This window comes from Coturnix japonica, chromosome 8 (genome assembly GCF_001577835.2).
Source record: "Coturnix japonica isolate 7356 chromosome 8, Coturnix japonica 2.1, whole genome shotgun sequence".
NCBI lineage: Eukaryota > Metazoa > Chordata > Aves > Galliformes > Phasianidae > Coturnix > Coturnix japonica.
The window spans coordinates 3,830,346-3,851,757 of record NC_029523.1 but is presented as its reverse complement, the minus strand read 5'-3'; the positions used below and the strand labels follow the sequence as shown (position 1 = coordinate 3,851,757).

Genomic DNA, 21,412 nt, shown 5'->3' with positions numbered 1-21,412 from the left:
GAGATTGGCCGTGCTTGGGATGCACAAACCCTGTGCGCAAGCTTGTAGCCTGCTTCCATCCGAGTAACAGCACCACCTCCTGGAATATGTGCAAGGGTGAGCAGCGAGTTATCTCCTAGGAATACTGGTCACTGAGTAATGGCTGTGCTATGGCTTTATCTCCAGAAATGGGTCCCGAGTTGCTGACTGCCTCAGGTGAAAATGGAATAACTACAGCATGATAATTCCAGCTCTGTGTGCCAGGCTGTATTTGGTGTCCTTGTTCCGCTTGTTTGGGACTCCATGGAATGCTCTGGTGATGACAGATGCTGCAGGCAGGCACTAGGTGAAAATAAGCAGTTAAAACCCTGCTGCTGAGCTTGACACTGTGTCACATCACTGATTTGACACAGACCTGTGCTACCATGTAGTGCTTGCTGTAATTGGCCCCTCTACAGTTTTATATGGTAGGGCTGACGGGGGTATATACCTTGCTTGAATTTCAAAGACATTGCCTTGGGACCATCTGATAGCTTATGGTGTCCTTCCATTTGTTGTAAAAGAAGTGGCCAAACCAACTCATCCTTCTGAAAGACCAGAGATCCCAAAGGAAAAAGCTGTCATTTGTGCTGTCATTTGTGGTGCTGCCGGTAGGAGATGAATTCAGGAAGTGCAGGCTTGGACTGCATGCAAATCCCAGAGAAAACCATTTGTTTTATTTGAGGGGAGAAGACCTCGAGATTCAAAGATGAGCTACCTTCATTGGCATAAATTGTTGTAGATTCATTATCTTCTGCAATACTCTGACAACTAATTCTGCTTGATCCAGCCACTCAGCCTTTTTTTTTGTTGTTTTAATGTTCATTACATCCATAGCATGGTTAGAGCCATAGCTCTGCCATTGAACAAGGTCTGTATTTCATGTTCTAGCTACTGGTCTAATTAAGGACACCTTCACCTATTTGTCATCATGTTTCAGTTTCTTGAAAGGAAAAGTACTCGAGTTTTCTCAAGTGAGCTCTGCACAGAAAACATGACATAGACTTCAGGAGTAATTGCAACACTGGTTTGTGATTAGTTTTGCACATAAGGCGTTTTTTCTTTTCCTGTGCATATTCTGTCTAGAATCTCTCCTTGGCAGCCTGAACTGTACAGAACCCTTCACAGAGGTGTTTTATTGTTGCGCCAGGCTCTCCGTGAGCTCTTCACAGAAAGACTTTTAGCACGAAGCAATTGTCAGTGTGTTTCTGTGAATGAGATCAGAAAGGTAGAGAACAACCTTCCCCAAAGGAATACAGAGGGCTGTGACATAATTCTTGAAGCAATAGGGCGGAAGAGACAGCCAAGCCCCAAAGGATCCGCGCACAGTGAGATTTAGACTTGCTCTATGCACTGTCAGAATGAACTAAGTTGGGATCAGCGGTGGCTCCTGGCAGTTCACTCAGTCTGCTCACAGGGCTTCAGGTGAACCAGGTTCTTTAAGCTCTGGCATTGCTGAGTTCTGTTTTCAGAACAAATAGAATGATATTCCATAGCGAGAACATTTGTTTTCTTTTTACAGACCTATTTCAAGGTATGGGATTTTTTTTTTTTTTCCCATTTTTCCAACCATTGCATTGGTGTTTTTACCTGTTTTATTTTTAAAGCAAATTTGTTTTCAGTGATGATTCCTGCCAGATGCATCGACTACGTTCTCTAACGATGTAATGAGAAATGGTTCTAGAACTGATGACCTTTAATACATTTCAGGGTTCACCAATGAATTGTATGTTAGACTCATGGACACGCGTGTTTTGAAAAGGTCAATGATGACAAGCTTTTGGAATTTGCATAATTACGCTCACCACCACACTTTGAATAAAGCCAGCAAGTGCTTTGCCCTTTTAAGTATTCAGGTTTTCTTCTCTTCATGTCTTCAGCTTGCTTTTCTGAAGCCATTCCAACATTGAGAATACAGAGAAGGTGGACCCAGGGAATGTGTTGGTCCCCCTGGAGGTTGTGGTACTTCAGCTAATCAATGGGTAGCTCAGATGCTGCAGGAGGGACTTTCAAAAATGTCCTTAAAAAGGAAAAAAACAGAGGAGGAGAAGATGGTGCAGTGAAACACTGGTAATAGTATATCAAGCATGTTTGTTGCAGTGTTTTGTCGCAGAAATATTTCATCATTTAGAGAGGGGAGTGCCTTGAATCTGAGTCATAGCTGTAGAGAAGGTTGTTGCTGAAGGTGAAGAAGTGGTTGGAGCAGGAGAACTGCTGAAGAGGAGGGAAGCTTTATCCTGAAGGGCACAGTACCTCTGTGCCATCGAGTTCCCAGGATCCATGAGGCGAGTGACTTAAACATAGCAGGTAGCTGATGACCCATCTCTCATGGCATGTGTGCCTGGTTGGATACTCAAGGCTATGAGTTATGGAAGTGTTGAGTTGCTGCTCTGAACTTAGTAGGCCTTTGCTGTGGAGCCCATCAGGAGTTTCGTCACTGCTGGCAGTATCCTCTAGAGATGTCAGGCTTAACCCAGTGGTGCAGTGGCTCCTGGCAGCACACTGCTGTGTTAGAGTGGTTCCTTGGGTCAGCTGAGTAGTGTTAATGCAACGTGAGGCCACTGCCTCCTTCTCTTGCTGGAGCTCATCAGCCCTGTGCTGTGGTGATGGCGGTGCAGGAACTCACTCAATCAAACTTCCTGCAGTGCCTCTGCAAGTTATGGAGGTGCATTGGGAAGAGGTTGCTGTGAAGTGCTTGTAATAACTTCTGCATTCTCTGGAAATTGAGTCTCACAAGTCTCAGTCAAGGTAAGCAAAAGAAATGGAAGCATTTCACTTTCATCTCTTTGCTTTCATTTTCCATTTGTACAACGACCGCAGTGCTATCGTCTCATCTCACATGGGTCATTAGGAAAGATAACTTGTTTATGTGGAAGATAAGAAATTCTGTCTTCAGAACGGGGTTTGAGTGATGTATAGTAAATAAATCCATGCTTTCCCTCTGAAGAATAGACAGGATAATATGCAATTTAAAGAAAGGAGAAGGAGTAACTGATGGAGTGATCACCAGCTGTTTTATGCCCTCAGTGAGGCAGGTGAGGGAGGTAAGCATTTTGGTCACATAATGCTGGATGTTATGTCCAAAGGAGCATCAAATTAACGTTGTTTAGGTAGCTTGAGTTCTAGCATTCTAATTTTCAATGCTTGTTTTAAACCTCAGCAGTTACTTTAGTGGATTGTGCATTAAAAGTGTAAGGCATACTTTCTGCCCTGCACTCTGAATAGCACTGTCAGTCAGAGCCAACGCCTTCTTTTCATGTTAAATTACTTAATGTTTTGAGGTATTGTTCCAGCCACTCAAGACATTTCATATGCATGGAAGTCAAACTGGTGAGAATTAACATCGAGGCTGACATTAACATTGCAGGGAAGAGCAGATCTTACTTCGAATTATTTTGATGGTGGTTGGTTGAGTGAGAATGGGAGGTGATGAGGTTGGATTTGATAGGCAGATCGCCTGCAGACTTGGACAAAATACAGTTCTGTGCTGCTATACACTGAGCTGGGTCAGGAGGACCTTTGGGAGAGCATCAGTGGGGCTTCCTGCCCCCAGCCCATACCTCCTGCCCTGGCCTCAGGTGCAACTTTTTCTGCTGGTGAAATATGCAACTTACCAGTGTAAGCTGCAGGGTGGGGGAGGAGCTGGCTTTGAATCCCTATGGCGTATGTTGGTTGAAAGATTTACTTTCTAGATACCTCTTGCTCAGTGGTCCTTGTGTGCGAGGACTGCCTGATCACCTTCAGAGTCTACAGTGCTTACTGTTTGTTGTTCCTTTTCTTAGAGAAAGCTCTGTTGGCTTGAATTTTGATATCTTGAAAGTTAAAGGAATTGGAAAAAAACCTGTTGTATTTTATTTCTTCTGGCTATGTACATGCAAATCTCACCTTGCAATTACCGGAGCTGCAGCGGATAGTGTCTTACAAATGGTCTGACTTGGTTCTTGTCATGTATTTCCCATAGAGTTAGGAGAGAGGCTACTGAGAAAATAATTTAATGTACAATCAAAACCTCTCTGTGATTCAGGTATTATTTTTTCTTCTCACATTTCCTTGCGAGGAAAGAATAAGTGCTAAGAGAGCAAAGAAACTCAGTGACAGCATGTGCTGCCCACCTCATGCCGCATGGAAAGAACAAAGAATTTTATTCTTGCCTTATTCTAATGACTCACTGTACGGAAGGAGGTGGGTAGGTTGCTGTGTTATTTTCCCCCTGAAAATCCGTAGCCAACTGGCGTTCAGTTCATTTGCTGACATTTAATACATAAAACATGGTTTGCTATTGTAGTAACTAAACCCTGCTGGAAAAGGTAGATAGGTATTTGTTTGCAGAAATGAGTCAGAGTAGATGCAACCCCTGTCATACATGTAAAATTGGCAAAAATTGGAGGTCAAGTAGCTTCAAAGCTGCTTTTATACAGTATCTACGTGTAGTTGGGTTCCTGAGCCTCTATAAGAAAGCAAAGGGCACTCCAGCCAGCAAAGCACCGTAGAGGCAAAGGCAACCCATTTTTGCAAGATAATGTATACTGGTATTTCTAAGGCAGATTTTAGTCCATTTTAGAAGGGAAAGAAAATTTTGGAAAGAAAATTTAAATATGGATGTTGCGTGTGGTCTCTTTCCCTTCCAGGCTGCCCCTATTGTGCTGCTGATGGGGGCTTTGCCACCTCCAGAAGTGGGACTTGGCTTCCAGCTCCTGTCTGTAATGTGGGCCAGGAGCATCCTCAGTCAAGATGAAGCTGGTGGTCTGTGTGGAAGTTTGGGTCTGCTGATAGGAGAGAGGATGGATGTGTACCAGTGGGAGAGTTAATTTAGGGAGGATGGAGAGGCTAGAAACATATGGAGTGACTCTTTCTCATGCTGTAGAAAGAGAGAAACCTGCAGGAGCTAATCTTTGCTTTATATCTCAAAGAAGAAGTGTGATCAAACCAGTCCTTTCTGTTTCTCTTTCCTGCAGCTGTCTGCAGTGTTGGTGTCTGTCTGCTCCTTTGATGCCTGCTGCTCTGGCTGGTGTGGTCCCGCCTGCTCTGGGACAGACACTTCCCACCTCTGCAGCCCTGTCAGATCCTGGTGGTGGTTCCCTTTCAAAGCATTGTCAAGTATCCCATCCCAGAAGGAGACAGAGATGTGTAATTAAAGAGCTTTCAGGATGGTAGACGGGAAAGGAGAATGTTTCTCTGGGTATTGCTAAAGGAAAATCCTTCTATCCATGTAGTTGTCAGTTAGAGGCAGCTTAGAAGGCTGGATAAGGGAGTGAGAAATAGTTTGGACCACTCAAATTGGTGTCTGGCTGACATCAGTGCTTTAGGACCAGTACTGTTCAATGTCTTATGAACGACCAGAGTGACGAGGTGGAAGGTGCCAGTGGTGGGTACAAGGTGAGAGTTGCGGCCAGGTGGAGGGGGAGAAATTGCCATGAGGATGGGGTAAACTCTTTAGCTGGATCCTGGAGAAGACAGATACATGACTGGAGATGTTCAGAGCTTGTTGGGCAGAGCCCTGAGCACCTTGTAGGGTTGAGAGAACTGTTTCCCACTGATGTGGTTGTGCCTGCTAGCATGGGACTTTCTTTGCTGCTTTGAATCATTCAGTTGTTGAGCTTTGTACCCAGTTGCACTTTCCCGGTGCCCCTTCTCGGGGAGGACGCTTTATTTTTTTATTACTCCAGACAGTTTTAGTGCTGATATATTTCTTTAGGTATTTTTTAAGCAAGGTGGCCTCTGGCTACAATTAGTGTCCCGTTGGAAGAACTGGAAGCATTATATAGCAACACTAAAGCAAATCATTCTACCTCATGGCATTATTACCTTGATCTGAAAATTTCCCCAGGCTGCTATTTGTCACTAATATTGCCTTCTGCTAAACTTATCCGTACCAAAAAAAAGAAGTTAATAGAGCTGCAGTTCTGGAGTTGCCATCCCCATTTTTTTGGATGAGTTATTACTTAGTATATTTTATTGACCAAGCACGTAGAGTTCTTTGGTCCTTGAAAAACGATGCAGTGGTTCATCACGGACTCCATAAATTGCGGGACGGTGCAGCAGCAATATCTTAGTCTCCTCTGCCATAGGAGAAGAAGGTGTCTTGGAAGCACTGTGCTGAAGTAGGAATTGAATGGTGTGACTTGGCCACACTGCCTACTCTGTCATGGTGTCTCTTATGCTTCCTTGGTAGGAGGCCTTAGGTTCAGAGTTGCTTGCTTGCTGTCGTTCTTTGGTGATGGATTTTGGAATGGTCTCATTGGTCCAGCCCAGAGGATCTTAACTGAGATACTGGGCCCTGAAGGAACAAATCAAATCTCAGGAAACAAAATGTTAAGGTGAGGCACTTTAAAACTTGTAACTCATTTCTTGAATTGTGCCTTCAAGCTAACAGTAGCCACTAGAGAGAGCAGAGCGACTTTGTAATATGCTTATGGAGTCATTGCTGTTGTTTTCGTCAAGAACAGAAAGCATTTGCCAGTTCCTGACACAAAAAGGACTATGAGGGTTGATCTTGAAGTGCCCCAGAGCTATGACAGTGGCGTTATGATCCGTGGCTGGATCTGTTACCTTGTGCACTGAGCTGGCAGTACTCATCCACATCCAGATGAGCTCAGCCTTAGGGCTGTACTGAAGACTGTAGAAATGGCTGATACTGCCCCTTTTTCTCATTGTCATGAACCCCGGTTGGCCCAGATAGGTAAATGCCTGGTCAGCCACGGACTCTGGCATCTTAATGCCAAGAGGCTGCTTTGTTTTCTCCTGATTCGATCTAAACTACCACTGCATCAAAAGATACTTAACCCACTTGGAAAGCCAAGCAAGGTAGAGCTATGGTAGTCTGCATGCCAATGGTAATTAGAGAAGCAAACTGCACTTCAGTTCATGTACTACAGTGGCTGTTACTGGAAAGCTGAACTAAAATCTGATTGCTTTGTTTTGTTCAAGTAGCTGAAGAAGTTATAGAATCAGCTGTTACAAGCAGATTCAGATTTGTGCTTCTTCTTAAACAAGTTTGTCACTTAATATAGACGACTGTATTAAGAGAGGAGCAAGAGAAATGAGTTGACGTAGGGGAGATGAGCAGACTTTAAATTAGTAGTTTCTCCAGTCAATAATGCATATATTAAGATGTGTGAAAAATACCTGCGTGCGTGGTGGCTGTGATGGCTTGTCAGAGAAGGCTGAGAGAAACTGTATTCATAAGCTTATGCTAATCCACATATGGAATAATTTTTTTCATTCGCCGTTAAACTAGCATGGACATCCTGCCATAATTCTGTGTGCTGCTGGGTCTGCAGCGGTGAAAGCCATTCTTCTTTAAGTTTCTTCTCCTGTCTTTGGTTGAGAGCTAAATGATATAGGATGTTTCTCTTTGTTAGTGTTTAGAGGCTGGGTTTATGTTGCTGTGGATGCTCTCTGAGTTGGTTCTCATCACGACATGCATCTGGTAAGGCCCTGGGAGTGCCCGTACAGCAGGAATGGGGGAATCCTGCTTTCCAGGCTCATCGAGCCCTGGGTTCAGCACTACATGCTCCTTGTGGGTAAGTAGGCACATTGGCAGGTGCTTGTGGGAAGGTCAGAACCAGGAAGGCTATTCCTTCAAGACCATCAGCTGTATTCTTGCAGGGAGCACATGGGGAGAGAACAGGAAGCTTGAGAGGTTTACCTGGCCATTAGGATCTGAAGCCTGTGGTGGCTGAGAATAGATGATCTTGTATGGATACCCAGCAGGAGGGTATAGCATTGGTGCTGTTCAACTCGTGCTGCATGCTCTTTCTTTTGGAGAGAAGATACGAAAGCTCAAGGGAAGGCAAAAAGCCAATCGCTTGGCTTAGTGGGTGTTTGGCACTATGAGCTGGTTTATAAAAAGCATTTCTTCAGCTTTATGCAGGGATAGTGTTTTTATCAACTTGCTGCCAAATGCAGGCAAGGATCTCGAGGAAGGACACAGTAAATAGGTAGAATAAACTAGTGGTAAAGGTGGATGGGATAACAAAGTGGGGAGGGCAAAACCTAAAGGAACTCTGTTGCTAGAGTTAGTAGTAGTTACTAACAAAGAAAGCAGTGTGCTAACATTCAGTGTGGAAGCATAATACAGAAAGGGGATTACTGGAAGTGTAACATTCAGTTCTGATTTAAATAAGTTTAAAAAGTGTTTGAGAGATGACTTGTTTCTATTTCAGCAGGTGTTTTTGTGGTCTATTAATATACAGGAAAATGGGCAAGTGTACAGGAGGGGGAAAAAAGGAAAAGCTGAATATGGATGATGCTTTGTTCTATGTACAGAAGCAGTCTAAATAAAATCAGTTGAGTAATGGTCTTTCTTTGATATCAGCTTTGTGGGGTACTGGATAGCAGCACAATATGAACAGCTGCCAGGCAGTGCTGCAATGTAATTTCATGTCCTGTGAAATCCTCTGGCTGAGATTTCTTAATGTGAATTGTGATTTTTTTTTTTTTTGTATCCACTGAAATGTGCTTCAACTGAGCTTACATTCAGCAAAGGGCACTTATTACTGCCTGAAAATTTGGCTCCTCTGGTTTGCAAAGTTACATGCCCAAAATCAACAGTACTTTTTGCCCACCTTTTCCGTTCTCATCCATCTTGAACTTGGCTGCTGAAGTGTAAAACTTGCCTTGTAATCCATTTTTTTCCTGGTATTTTTGCCCTGCTTCAATATATGCCATATCCTCAGGGAGAAAATGCAAAGTGGTCCATTCATTGACCTGCTCCCTGTAAATGAATGTCATTGTTAGCACAGCCCAGCTCATTGCCTATTGATGTGAAAGCTGTAGTACAATTTTTATGTGCCAAATGCCTCACTTTGTTTGCTTTAAATCCCATTTTCTTTCAGTTTCATTTTAAACAGATGTTTTCTAAATCCCTCCACAAATAGCAATTACGGTTTATAATGATGATCTTTGTCACTTAAGTTTTTAACTAGTGGTTTGATTCCCTGCTCTCAGCGATGTAAAACGGAGCTAACTCTACTGAAGTTCAGGCTGTGCTGTTATAGAACCGGTGTTGGTGAGTGGAAAAGTCAGGTATTTTTGGAGTTTTTTGCACATTTCCAAGCATCTGGAATTAACACTCTCAACCTAAAGCTGCTCTATTTTAAATTGTAAGTATTATTTTCAGAAGATCCACATCTTGTTTGCTCTTAGTACAGTAGGGAGCATATGCAGAAGTATCTGCTTTTGAAGCTCTGTCCCTGTTATCCCTGTTAACATTGTGGTCAGGGACCCTATGGGGTCCATAGCTGCCAGTGGAAGAAGCTCTCATCTGCCCTGTCATCCATCCACCTTGTGTTATAGCTGGGTTGTGGTGTTTCTCCCGCTCTGTCTCAGTCCTCAGCAATAATTCTCTGCCTGTGAACTGACTTGAGTCGATCTTTATTTACCCTGCGGCTAGAGGCTGCTTATTGGTCTGTTGGATTTTGCTCCTTAGCTCCTGTACTTCACAGTACTGCAGTGTGACTTTCTGGTTTTCAGGTCCATTTATTTTAGCTTCAGCCTTCAAGGGGTATATTGGAACGCTTTAAAGGAGCTTAGCTTCTGAAGAAATCACAACATGGAGTTGAATTTTGGAGCCTTGAGTGTGTCCACCCATGATGTTATTTTCTACCAGCCTGAGATAGGTAGGATATATGGATTTTCTCTGCTTTTTGGTGAGGAGCTTCCACAACTTTGCCCTGGTGATGTGCAATTCAGGGAGTGTGCACCATCTTAAACCCAACAGCCCATGCTTTTTATTTCATTTTGTTGTTTGGGTAGGTTCTGTAGGCCTTAGTCCTACTTATGGCTTACCTTTGGCGATGTGAAGTGTCCACCTTTGCCATGAGTGTTTATCCCTTTCTTTGCATTCTTGAGAAGGAACTTCCCTGCTTTCCTGCAGTTCTCAGGTATATCAGAAGTAGTACTGAAAGTTCCAAGATTTGAGTTGAATAAAACCAAATCCATTCTAAATGAGCCCAAAGCTGAATCAGTCTTTTGATATCACTCTCCATATAAGCTTTCATACTGTGCTTCCAAAGCATGTTCCAGCTCTTGTCCTGGGCCTCGAGTCACACCTCAGAGATGCTGGCAGTGGTCTGGAGCCCAATGCAAGTCTCTCATCTCCAGTCAGGCATGAATAGGCAGTGAATGAGCAGCATTTTATCTCTGAGCCAAGAAACAGAATGTATTGCTGAAAGCTCGTTACTTTGGTGTGTGTGTGTGTGTGTGTCTAACAATGGGATGTTTTTTGGAATATTTAGGCAGAGCAATTTTTGATTAAAAATTCTTCTTGTAGTGGTGTGCAGGATGAATTACAGTCTGTGGGCACTGCAGATTAAATGCCTGTTGTGGGGAGCTCTTTGGAGCTGGGCCCATGAAAAGGATGCATTATGCTGCAAATTATTAAATATTGATTTCTGTAACGGTCTGCGGGCATCAATGAATTCAGCAATATACTCGTAAATAGAATGAAAAAAGATTAATACCTCGGCAGAAAGATAATTACAGATATGTTTAAATGATGACTGTGGAGCAGGGTAGATACGTGGGTGCGTACTGCCATGGAGGACTTCAGCCCATTGTTGGGCACCCAGAGCCACCCAGAAGATGCTGCCACCTTGGATGTTTGCAGCTTAAGTTCCCCAAGTTTCTGGAGGTCCTTGGGCTGGGCTGCACGCTGGGTGTTTGCTTACAGAAGAATGTTTGTATGCAGCTTGCTTTCTCCTGCAGTGCTGGGAGGTTTCCTGGCAGCATGCTCCCTTCCATCCCAGCTTAGTACAGTTTAGCCTCTCAAGGAAAGCTGTTGCTTGTACTACGTTTGTGCCAGTGAGAGCTTCTATACAATGGCATAGAGAAGTTGCTACCGCAGTGTTTGCTCTCAGCATTCAGTGTGGAATTACTTCTCCACAGATATTTGCAATTTGAATTTGTCATTACCTTTTCACTCTGTGTAAGTATGTTAGAGCAATGACTTCTTCCAGAAGAAAGGAAATGGATTCCGTGTCTTAATTTTGCTTGGAGGAAAGGCAATTTTCATACACTATCCCTAAGCATCGTTTTGACAACCGCATGCGGCACACTTTTGACTCACTGCTTCCCTTTGTTCAAGAGACAAAATTAGTGCTCTTCTGCAGATGTTAGTCTTTAAATTTCATTAGGAGGGATGGCAACATCTGGGCCCTCAGGCCAATAAAAGCAAGGAGACAGCTTTAGCTGCAGCGCACGGACTTGTCTTGCATTTTGAGATGGATACAGAGCAGCAGGGGTGGAACTGCTCATCAGTGCATCTCCAGGCGAGCTGTTATTGGTGCTGAGAAAATGCATACTGTTGACCTCAAATTTGCAAAATGCATGATTTTGATAAGGAATGATAAGGGCTCACGAGAAGCTTTGGTGATGGTTAAAGCTGGGGAAGGAGTGTGACTGGTTCATTTGCTCAGTGTGGTATGTGAGAGAAAGGCTGGGTCATGTGGAGTCTGTCCTTCTGGTTAAACTAACGGCATGCAGGTATACTGTTCATTAGACCTCCCACCCTGAATATTGCTTGCTTTTGTATTGTTTGCTAAGGTACTTTGAGGATATTTGTGCAGTGTTAGCTTTTGTTGTGTTTTGCTTTACTCTCTGTGCCTCAGTGACAGCTGAGACTTCTGAGACCCGCCTGAAGGATGGCAGAGGATATTGCCCAGTGAGGTTGTGGATGCCCCCTCCCTGGAAGCATTGAAGGCCAGGCTGGATGGGGCTGTGAGCAACCTGGTCTAGAGGGAGGTGTCCCTACCTAGAGCAGGGCGTTGGAACTTGATGTTCTTAAAGGTCCCTTCCAACTCAAACCATTCTATGATTCTCTGATTCTATGATTGCCATCCAGAAGCAGCATGTAGTCCCAGAGGAAGGTACTGAAATGTTGGATATCACAGGCTACCGACCACTGTCACAGAGTGTTCCAGCTGGGCTGAAAACTGCCCTGTAGGATAAGCAGGGCAGCTGGATCCTGTACAGATTCATGGCCTGGTATTTCTGATTGTAGCATCTTAGTGAGGATGTGACAGTCAGATGGATGCTTTCCAGTTGGAGAGTGGCATAACTAATGGCACAGCTTGGGAAACAAACATGCAGAAATCCTGGACGCCCATAGAATCTGAGACTGCTCAGAAAGCTGTGATTGCTTCTAAGGTCTGTTAGCTCCAACTGGTTGTTGCAGAATCACATCATTTTAGGTCTAGTGGAAAAGCAAAGATGCATATGACTTTCTTTTTTTCCCAAAGTTTTTCCTATTTTTTCTCTAAGGCTTAGAATGAGAAATTCCCTATTGCAGCCCTTACTCCTCTAGCTGTCACAAGGCATTCTTGGATGGCAATCACACGCAGCTCATGGCCGCATTACAAAACTAGTTCAAAATCAGGTAACGTTGGCTGTTGCCTGAATGTTTAATCAACTTTTTACCTGAGTTTTATTGCCAGCATGAGATCCCATGAGTTAAGCTGTTTGTGCTACAGATACACCTCTGTGCACAGGAAAAGAAACCGTTCTTCCACCTTCTGTGTAAGCAGCTGATCCTGGAACTGGCAGAATCAGTAATGCCAAGTGTCAGCTGTGCAAACAAATGTGTAGCAATTGTATTTTGGATCAGCAGGTTTTTTTTAGAGCAAACTGCTCATAATTTCCAGCAGTTATTTTTGGGAGTGCATTCCCTTCTCTAATTTCTTTATCTTCAAGTTGTATCTGCAGAGTAAAATTGCCAAGCCAAGTGATGCTTTACAGTTACTTCAATTACATGACATATGGACGGTAATTAATAGTAATTAACCCCAACAAAGCTGGCAGATTAGTTGTCTGTAGGAAGCAGGTATAGCTGTTACTGATTTCATCCTGTTTGAGACATCATAGAGGTACATGTGTCTTTTCAAAACCTTGCTGTCGGTGTCAGGTTGGTGTTACTATTGAATATGAGGAGTTCTGATAAAGGAATAACTGTCTAAGTTTTAGCTGGGACAAGGCTGTACATGGCCTGATTAAGCCTTGCAGCTTTGGTAAGTATGAGTGAATAGAAGAACAGAATACTGTTAGGCAGAGGAAAAAATGTTGCTGGAGAAACAGTTGATATTGGTAGTCAAGAAGCACAGAAGACTTGAAGATGGGCGTGCATCTAGATCTTAGTGTATCACCATTTGTGTTCACATTGTATTTCCACAGCTGGTTTTACAGTAGTCCTGTGGAATGACACAGTGTTGTCCCACGCATCGTTAACTCCTCATGGAGTTCTGTTTTTGTAATGCATACCCAATGCACGTTTCATTTAGTTCACAAATGAGTGCTGTTACCTGATTTTCTTTCCTTTGTTTCCTTTCTTGCAGCTGTTACAGCATCTGGAGTTGGAAACCATGCAGCTAGAAGCCTTTCTGGAGTGGAAGCAACTGGAAGCGGTTTACTGGCAGTGGATGGTAATTAAAGTAATTTTAAAGGATGCAACTTTCTTAACTCTAAGCGATAGCTGACCACTTACAGAGCCTCCTTTCCACAAAAATGCTGTGAGACATCTGTTAAACAGCACTTGAGAGAAGGAAAAAAGGGTTTGGTAAAGAGAGGAATGCGTTCTTAGTTCTTCTTCATCCCTCAGTTTTCTTCAGTAAGGCTGTGAGTCTTACCAGCTAAGCTGAGGAATTGCAGGGCAGAGTAGAAGAGCTCCATAAAGTTAATACAAATGAAAATGCTTGATCTTCATCTCTTTAATGTTTTTAAACATAGCAGTCATACATTTTGTTAAAATTAAATGGGTTTTCAGAAGAGGGACTCTAAGCTTTATTGCAGACTTGAGAGCAACTAAATTTGCAAGCAGCTGATACTGAAAACAACTTCATTTTTTTCCCAGCCAAATAGTGTGTTGAAATTGGCAATTTCCCCTTGAACTGTGTTGAATGATCATAAGAAAATCAATAAGCCTTTCTGTGTGCGTCTTCGGATTTCTCAAGTGAGTGTAAACGGCAGCATCCATCTCACTTCTCTCTACAACTTCTGTCCATTTACAGTTGCTGAGAATAATTCTTCAGAGCACTTCATTAGCTCTATGAGTTTACAAAATTTTGGGAATCAGTGAGCTGACTATTAATTGCCCACATGCGTCGTTCTACGCTAAAAACCAGGCAGAGGAGTGTAAAATTACCTCACCTGTCTTGAAGAATACTCGCAGTGCAGAGCCATTCGAATTGCCATCAGTTATGTAATGGCTTTTGTTTTACTCATCTACCATCTTATAATTGGGAAGCTCCAGCTCTAGGATAAGCCTGTCTCCAAAGTCATGCTGACAAAATGTAAGGGCAAGTGCTATGGCATTTTGGTGTAGCCACCTCAACCACGTTACAGTGTGGGGAATACTGGTTAGTGCTTGTGTGCTTTCTAGAATTCAATCCTAAATAAATACTTGCAAAAAAACCCCAGCCAGCACGTCTTTATTTAATAAGAGCTGAATGTGGCAGTGTCTTTGTTCAGCAGGATGATGATGGTTGTGTTCCCATGTACTGCAGGTTGTATGAGGATGAGATGTTCTTTGAAGATATAGAAGTTTCCTCTTTCCATTTTTACCCATATTTTCTCTTGTTGATCTGATGGTTAGAATGATTCTCGCGGAATTACTGCCCTCCTGGTGGTTGCAGGGAGTTTTAGTAACATATTCCTGATGAAGCTTCCCTGTGTTGATTACTGAATGCTCTTATACTGATGGGCACGGCTACTCTGCAGCCTTCCATCTTTGAGTGTCTGCTGTCAAGAGGATTTTCTTCCATCCTGTCTTAGTTCTGGGTTGTCAGATGATTTTAACATTATTATTTAAAACAAGCCAGACAACAAAAAGCCCACAACTTTTCAGAGTTGACGAAGCAAACGTTTCTGCTAAATATAGGTGCTAACCAGTTTTATAGAGTTTGTTGTTAATGATGCTTCCTTACTAACTGGAATAGGTTGTTTTTAGTTGTAGAAAAGGCAACTTGTGATGCTTATGGGGATGTGCCGCTCTGACTCCATGAAGGCAGCGGGGGCTTCATTATTGCCCCATGGTTGTATGGGAGCACTCAGCTGCTGCTCTTGCTGCTGGGCTGTGCTGCAACACCCAGACTGGCAAGGGTGAGGATGCTGGCTCTGAGATGAGGCATTTACAACAAAGCAGAGCAGTGGTCTTAGGCCACACAACAGGAGTAGCTGCAGTCATTTTGCTCTAAAATGTTCTCGTTTAATGAAATTCAAATTTAAAAGGAAAAAAAAAAAAAAAAAAAAAGCTTAGTGTTACTGCTGTGCAGACCGTTAGGCTGTCAGTGGTTGGTGACATCTTGCAGAGCTGCTGCTGGCTCAGAAAGGAGGGTTTTCAGGGTGTCTTGTGCCATTCTTGGCTCTCTTGCAAGTTTTTTTCCTCATATCAGCCTAAAAACCTCTTGCTATGAAGAAAGCCAAAGTTTTATACCTACCTGCATAGAAAAAAGACAGCGAGAGAGAAAAATTATTCCCATCCTGTCTGTAGCAACCTTCTATTAAAGTGAAGGCTGTTAGCATGTCACTTCTTTCCCAGTCCCTGTTTCTAGGCCAAACAAAATTGGCTCTTATAATGCCTCCTTGTAGACCATTCCTTCAACTTCTGATGGCTGTTGCTGCTCCAGTATGGGATTTTCTATCCCATTTGTCTGTGTTTAACTTCAGGTGCCTCACCCGTACTTCAGCGTTACGGTCAGCTCTCTTCTATCACAGAGACTTGTGTTTATGCTTTCTAAGCTGGTGCTTGCATTTATCAGGGTGACATTGGTGACGGGTGATTTTACGGCATCTCTACCAGCAGTGCTGCTGCTGAGACAGTAATTACACCTATGTTTTTGCCTTGCCCACACGTTGGCCATGCTGCTTGACTGCTGAATGTGCTCTTGCTGTTTTCAGATTGCTTCTCCAGTTTTGAAAGGTAATTTTGAATGCTACTCATGTCCTTGAAGGAGATTATGATCTCTCCAGTTTGATGTTTTCTTGATAACAAAATGGCAATAAATATTTAATACCTTGAGTGAAGAGGGCTGGATCTCTTAGTTTATCCTGTTTTGGCATGAAGACTGTTTCTTTGTAATTTATGCACTGAATTGTACAGGTACGTATGTTTCAAGGACTCTGATCTTATTCATTTTTTTTTGAGTATCAAATAATGATTGCTATTTCTGAAGGCAGCTGCACAGATCATTTGATAGCCAGTGGAATGGTCAGTGCCAAACAGAACTGACGGAGATGGTCAGCCTGCAGCAGGGATCTCATGGAGTTCCTTGGCCTGGAGAGCTGGATGTGGGCACAGATAGGGTGTGTGTCCCACAGCTGATGGGCAGTGTAAGCACAGCTCTTGTCCTGGTCATCACTTTGTCACAGTCAGCCATGCAAGCAGAATTGAAGGGGAAAGGTCTTACATAGTGCTTCTGCAGTATTGATTATCATTGTCCCAGAGTGTGACTTTATGCTTTAGTAATAGCAGTGGGGAGCAGCTCACAGCATGCAGTGCTTTCTGAAATGAGCTAAGGTAGCAGTGTAAGTCTTCCATTAACTTATATTAGAGTGAACCAAAGAGGTTCTCTTAAAATAGCTGTGGAATTGCAGAACTGTACCCTGTGACAGCAGCAGTACATTCCTAGCCATGGGCTACTGGGAAGAAGGAGGAGGGAAGCATTTTAGCACCTGCCAAAAAGAAACTTCTGTTGTTTTTTCTTTCAGGAAACTGTGTTAGATAACATGGCTGAAGAGGGAAGCATGTGCGCGGAGCAGGACGCTCCTGAGCAGACCAGCAAGCTGCAGGAGAGAGCCACGTGCTGCCCCTGGGCTGAAAGCATGACTGCACAAATCGACAGGTTGTCTGGGGAGATGACAGCTCTCCACAGCCAGCTGCACCAGCTGGTAGCACACCGAAGGTCTGCTTGGTGTCAGAAGGTGAGGTTTGTGGTGGCCATTGCAATGGGAAGCAACTTCTCACATCCTTTATTTTTCAGCTCTCTCACTGCATCCCGTCTCAGGGCAGCCTCCCTGTTGGTGCTCTGTGTCAACCTACAATTGCTTGTCTGTTTATGCCCACAGCATGCCAGGTGCTCTTTCTAACACAAAGTAAGCAGGTGTCCCAGAGAGGCGGTGTGCTGAAAACAAAGTAAGTGTTCTTGCTTTTGGAAGGGAAGGCATCAAAGGATAGGGTTTACAGAGGGGAGAATGAGAAGAGGAGGAAATTGTAACAGCCTCTGGAGGGGACAGAGACAGCAGGCTGAAAGCATCTGTAATGGCTGCAGCGAGAAAAATACCAGTTAGGTATTCACAGGGAAAGGAGGGTGTGAGAAGCCAGAACTTGTCTTCTTTCACTGAGTTAGTCTTTGAAATGCCTGATGGGGGAAGGAATATGAAGGGTTTGAAACCTGTGAAGTGAGAGAAGGAACAGAGTGCAAGTTTTGGTGCAAGAACAGACTGGGTGTAGGAGGTTGGCTGAGGAGGAAGGCAGGTGATAGGAAGGAAATGTACATGGTGTTTGCTGGCATAGAGATGGGAGGGGGTACAGAGAAGCACCCAGAGGGGCACTGGGGCATAAATAAAAGAGCTGTTAATGTAGATGTGAGAGATGAATCTGAATATTAGCATGCTGACACAAGGAGAAGATGTGATGGAGGCATAGGAAGTAGCTTTTTTTTTTATTTTACAGTCATAGAGGTGAAAGAAAGATACCAGAGAGTTTATTAAACCAGTTGATGAGCAAGAAGTGAAAGGAAGAGTTGGGTCAGGTAGGACAGTAAGAAAACTCTCTGTGTCACTGTTTTGTGCCTGTATTCACTCAGAATTGTTAACTTTTTGGATTTTTAGTTTGATGTGTGGGTAGTTGGGGTTCCAGATCAACTGACGGAATGAAAGGTAGCAGATATTTGCTCAAGAGTTCAAAGGAATGTGGCAGGGGAATAAAGGTATGGAGAAAAACTGGATCACTCCCTTCCACTGCAAGGATAAGGAGCTGGTTGGGCTTCATCGCATAGGGGCAGGCAAAAGGAGCTGCTGCTTCATACCAAGTGTGCAGTCCTTCCCATGGAGCACTGGGGATATGTGTAGCATAAGCAAGCTCAGAATCTGTTGGATACGTTCTTTGAAGAAGAAATACACCAAAAATTATCCAGAACACAAATGCAGATTGCAAGCTTAGCAAGTTGTAGAGTAAAAGTCATTGCAGGCTGGGTGGATATTCTGAAGTATCTCCAATATGTTTGCTTTGATCTTGTAGTCTCCTCCAAGCACTTGCAGTCAGTCACAGTCAGATGGGGTGCTGGTCATGCAGGTCTCTGTTGAGGTCTGACTTAGATGTTTTTATGGCAAAATGGAATGTTGCAGGACAGCTCAGACTTTGAATTTAAGAAGTGAACTTCCCACTGTGTGATTTCCAATATGCTCTGACTCCTCTGATGTATGAAATTATATGTGCCTGTTAAATATGATGTAGTAATCACACTAACTTTTTATGCTTCAATTTGGAGATGAAGTCCAATAATGTTAACTGATGAATGCTGCACAGTGTGTTGAAATAGATGCTCTGATTGTTTTTGAATGATTTTTGGTCAAGTTCCACTGTTTCTGAGATTCACAGAATGTCATTTGAGTGCATAACTGTGGGGAAACAAATGGAGTGTGTCTTGGTGTGTTGTTAAAAGGATAGTTTATCGCAAGTGCTTCCTCTTCTGCATCCCCCAGAACAGAATTGTTTCGTAATGCTGCTACGTGACAGCATTTTGGAAAGCCTGGAGGTCAGATGACTCTCCATTAATCCTCTTTAAATCAACCGTTCTTTCTGTCAGCAAAGCTGCCTACGTGCTGCTTTCTGCCTGCAGCCTGCCTTCTTTCCCCCAGCCGAGATGCTTGCTGAGTGCAGGCTGCTCTATCAGTTGTGTCCCCTTCAGTCCTTTCCCCGGAGAAATAAGCTTATCACATCTTTCCTTCTATATTCTTTTTTTAGTCAAACAAAGAGAAGTTACAGCGGTAGCTAAAGTGGTCATTATCTCTAACTTTGTGTCTTGTGATAGTGAGGCATCTGGAAATTATCTTGGCTCTCACAAGCATGCCCATATGAGGGACAGTAAGTTTTATTATAGCTGCTGTGCCCACTGCGTTGTACTTCATGAGAGCTGTGATAATCTACCAAGTAATTATGTTGGTTGTTAGCAATGCGCCTGGTGTCTGTGCCAGGCAATTGAATAGAAACCATTCCAAAGAACTGAGGACGTGTGATTAGATATGATATTCTGGGGGAAGAGACAGCCACAGTTGTTAAAGAGAGGAATCACAAATCTAAAACCTGCTGGAGCTCTTGGAGGGGGAGCACTGGGCATGTGGGCAAGAGAGGTTGGGTTGATGTCATCCACTTGCATTTAGAAATGGTGTTTGATAAAGTTCCCGAATGGATTCTCAACCAAAATTAACTGCCCATATGAATGTGTTCCCTCTGACCCTTGAGCAAATAGAGCGGGGAAGAGGAGAGCAGGCGTCTGTGGTCAGTTTGCACAGGGAGGTGAGAAGCAAGAGGCCCAAGTGCAAGAAGCTCAGTCACTGGGAGCACACATGAAGGACAGCAGCAAAGGATTAAGGACCCTCTTAGAATGATAGAATGGCTTAGGTTGGAGATGACCTTAAAGATTATCCACTTCCCAAGCCCCTTCTATGGGCAGGATTGCCAACCACCAGATCAAACTGCCCAGGATCCCATCCAGCCTGGCCTTGAGCACCTTCAGAGATGGGGCATCCCATGGATGGATGGATGGATTGCCCCATCCAGAGCAATCTGGGCAGCCTGTGCCAGCACCTCACCACATTCTGAGTGAAAAATTACTGCCTAGCATCTAACCTGAATCTTTTAGTTAAATCTTTTGGTTTAAAGCCATTCCCCCGTGCCCTATCACAATCGAACTGTAAAATGTCAGTCGCCTCCTGCTTCTAAGCTCCCTTTGAATACCAGTAGGCCACAGTGAGATCTCCAGTACCTTTGTGGTACTGAATAACAAAGTGATGGAATGCCAGATGAAATTGGATGGGAGATAAATGTGCTAAAAATGCATCTGAAGGAAAGTCATAATTTTATGTCTGTTTATGTGATCTGGCCGTCGTGTCATGTGAATGAGCTCTTGGGGTTATGGCAGTAGTTTTGTGAAGATGTCAGTGGTCACAAATAGCAAATGAAATCCTAAGAATTGTTAAGCCGGGCAGAAGGAAGTGAAATTGAAAATATTTCTATCAGTTTTAGGTACACTGTGTGCAGTTCTGGTTGTTGTCTGTGCTAACAGAAAGACGCGATTGAGCTGGAAAGGCATAGAAAAGGGGAAGTGATGGTGACCCAAGCTGTGAAAGGGTTTCTGTGCAAGGAACGTTCAGCTGGTTTAGGGCTCCTTGCTCTGCAAGAGGAGGCAGTGAAGGGCAGTATCACGCTGGAGCAGGAGCAAACAATTGTGCTGTTCTGCTGCTCCTTCATGACCGGGCAAGTTCGTGAAGGAAAAAATCTGTTGTTAAGCAATAAATATGAGAAATGCTCTTTGGCCGAGGAAGCCCTCCAGCCAAAAACTGCTGAAGTTTAGAAAGTTGTGTCTTCCAGTGAAGTATGGCTGTGTATTCGTCTAGTGCTGAACTTCTTCTCTTGCTACTCGCTGCTGCGCTGTGTTGCAGACAGGCTGCTGGGCTACGTGGGCTTTGAGGGGTCTCTAACATAAAGGTGGAAAGACTGAAGCAAGATTGGAATTTTCAAATACAGAGCAATTTCTGTGGAGGGAAGAGATTTTTTTTTCTTCCCTGTGCTTTCCAGGAATGGAACAAAAACTTGCTTAAATTACAGCACAGTTCTCATTACACATTAAAGAAATTTCCTTGGACCCTCTACAAAGCAGCTTATGCAAATATCTGTCAGGGATGGCTGAAGAGGAGCTGGGCCTGCTTGTACAACTGTGGATTGGGCTTGAAACCTGAATCTGTGATTGACTGATGGATTTGGGACAAGGTTGAGGTATTTCAGCCGTGTTAATGTCAGTGCTATGCTACCCCACAGTGTCTGGTTTGCTGCACTAAACTCAACTGCTCGTTGTTCAGGATGTACTATCAGGGCAATATATCTGGCTTTTCTAAGATTGATAATTTGTACAGTGTGATTCAGGTACAGAAAAATGTCCATCTTTAATCTTTTAAAATTAAGCAAGTTGTTTTCCTCAGGAAAGCATTTATTTCTGATTATCTCTGCCTGCTCCCAGCTCTTTTCTTTCCTTCCAGTTTTGCGCTTGGAACGACCCTGAAAACATTTCCCTTTCAAGGACATTGACTGCAGATAGCTGGATGTTGCTATGGGATTTGGGTGATTCGTGAAACCCTGATTAACATGACATTTTAACTGATACCCATCTGGAGGCAGAATTGTGTT

The 21,412-nt window shown here is 43.5% G+C and overlaps 1 protein-coding gene across 7 annotated transcripts in view; it reads left to right on the top strand.

Moving 5' to 3' along the window:
* The window catches only part of TEDC1 (tubulin epsilon and delta complex 1), a 62,945-nt gene that overhangs the window by 28,669 nt on the left and 12,864 nt on the right, over nt 1-21,412 (top strand). For 4 of the 7 annotated variants that reach the window (XM_015869483.2, XM_015869487.2, XM_015869485.2 and 1 more), the window contains 2 exons: nt 13,347-13,442; nt 16,717-16,929. In XM_015869483.2, coding sequence (XP_015724969.1) covers nt 13,347-13,442; nt 16,717-16,929 — 309 coding nt within the window. The remainder of the gene's footprint in view (nt 1-13,346; nt 13,443-16,716; nt 16,930-21,412) is intronic. The other 3 variants (XM_015869486.2, XM_015869484.2, XM_015869488.2) reach the window with 2 other exon arrangements.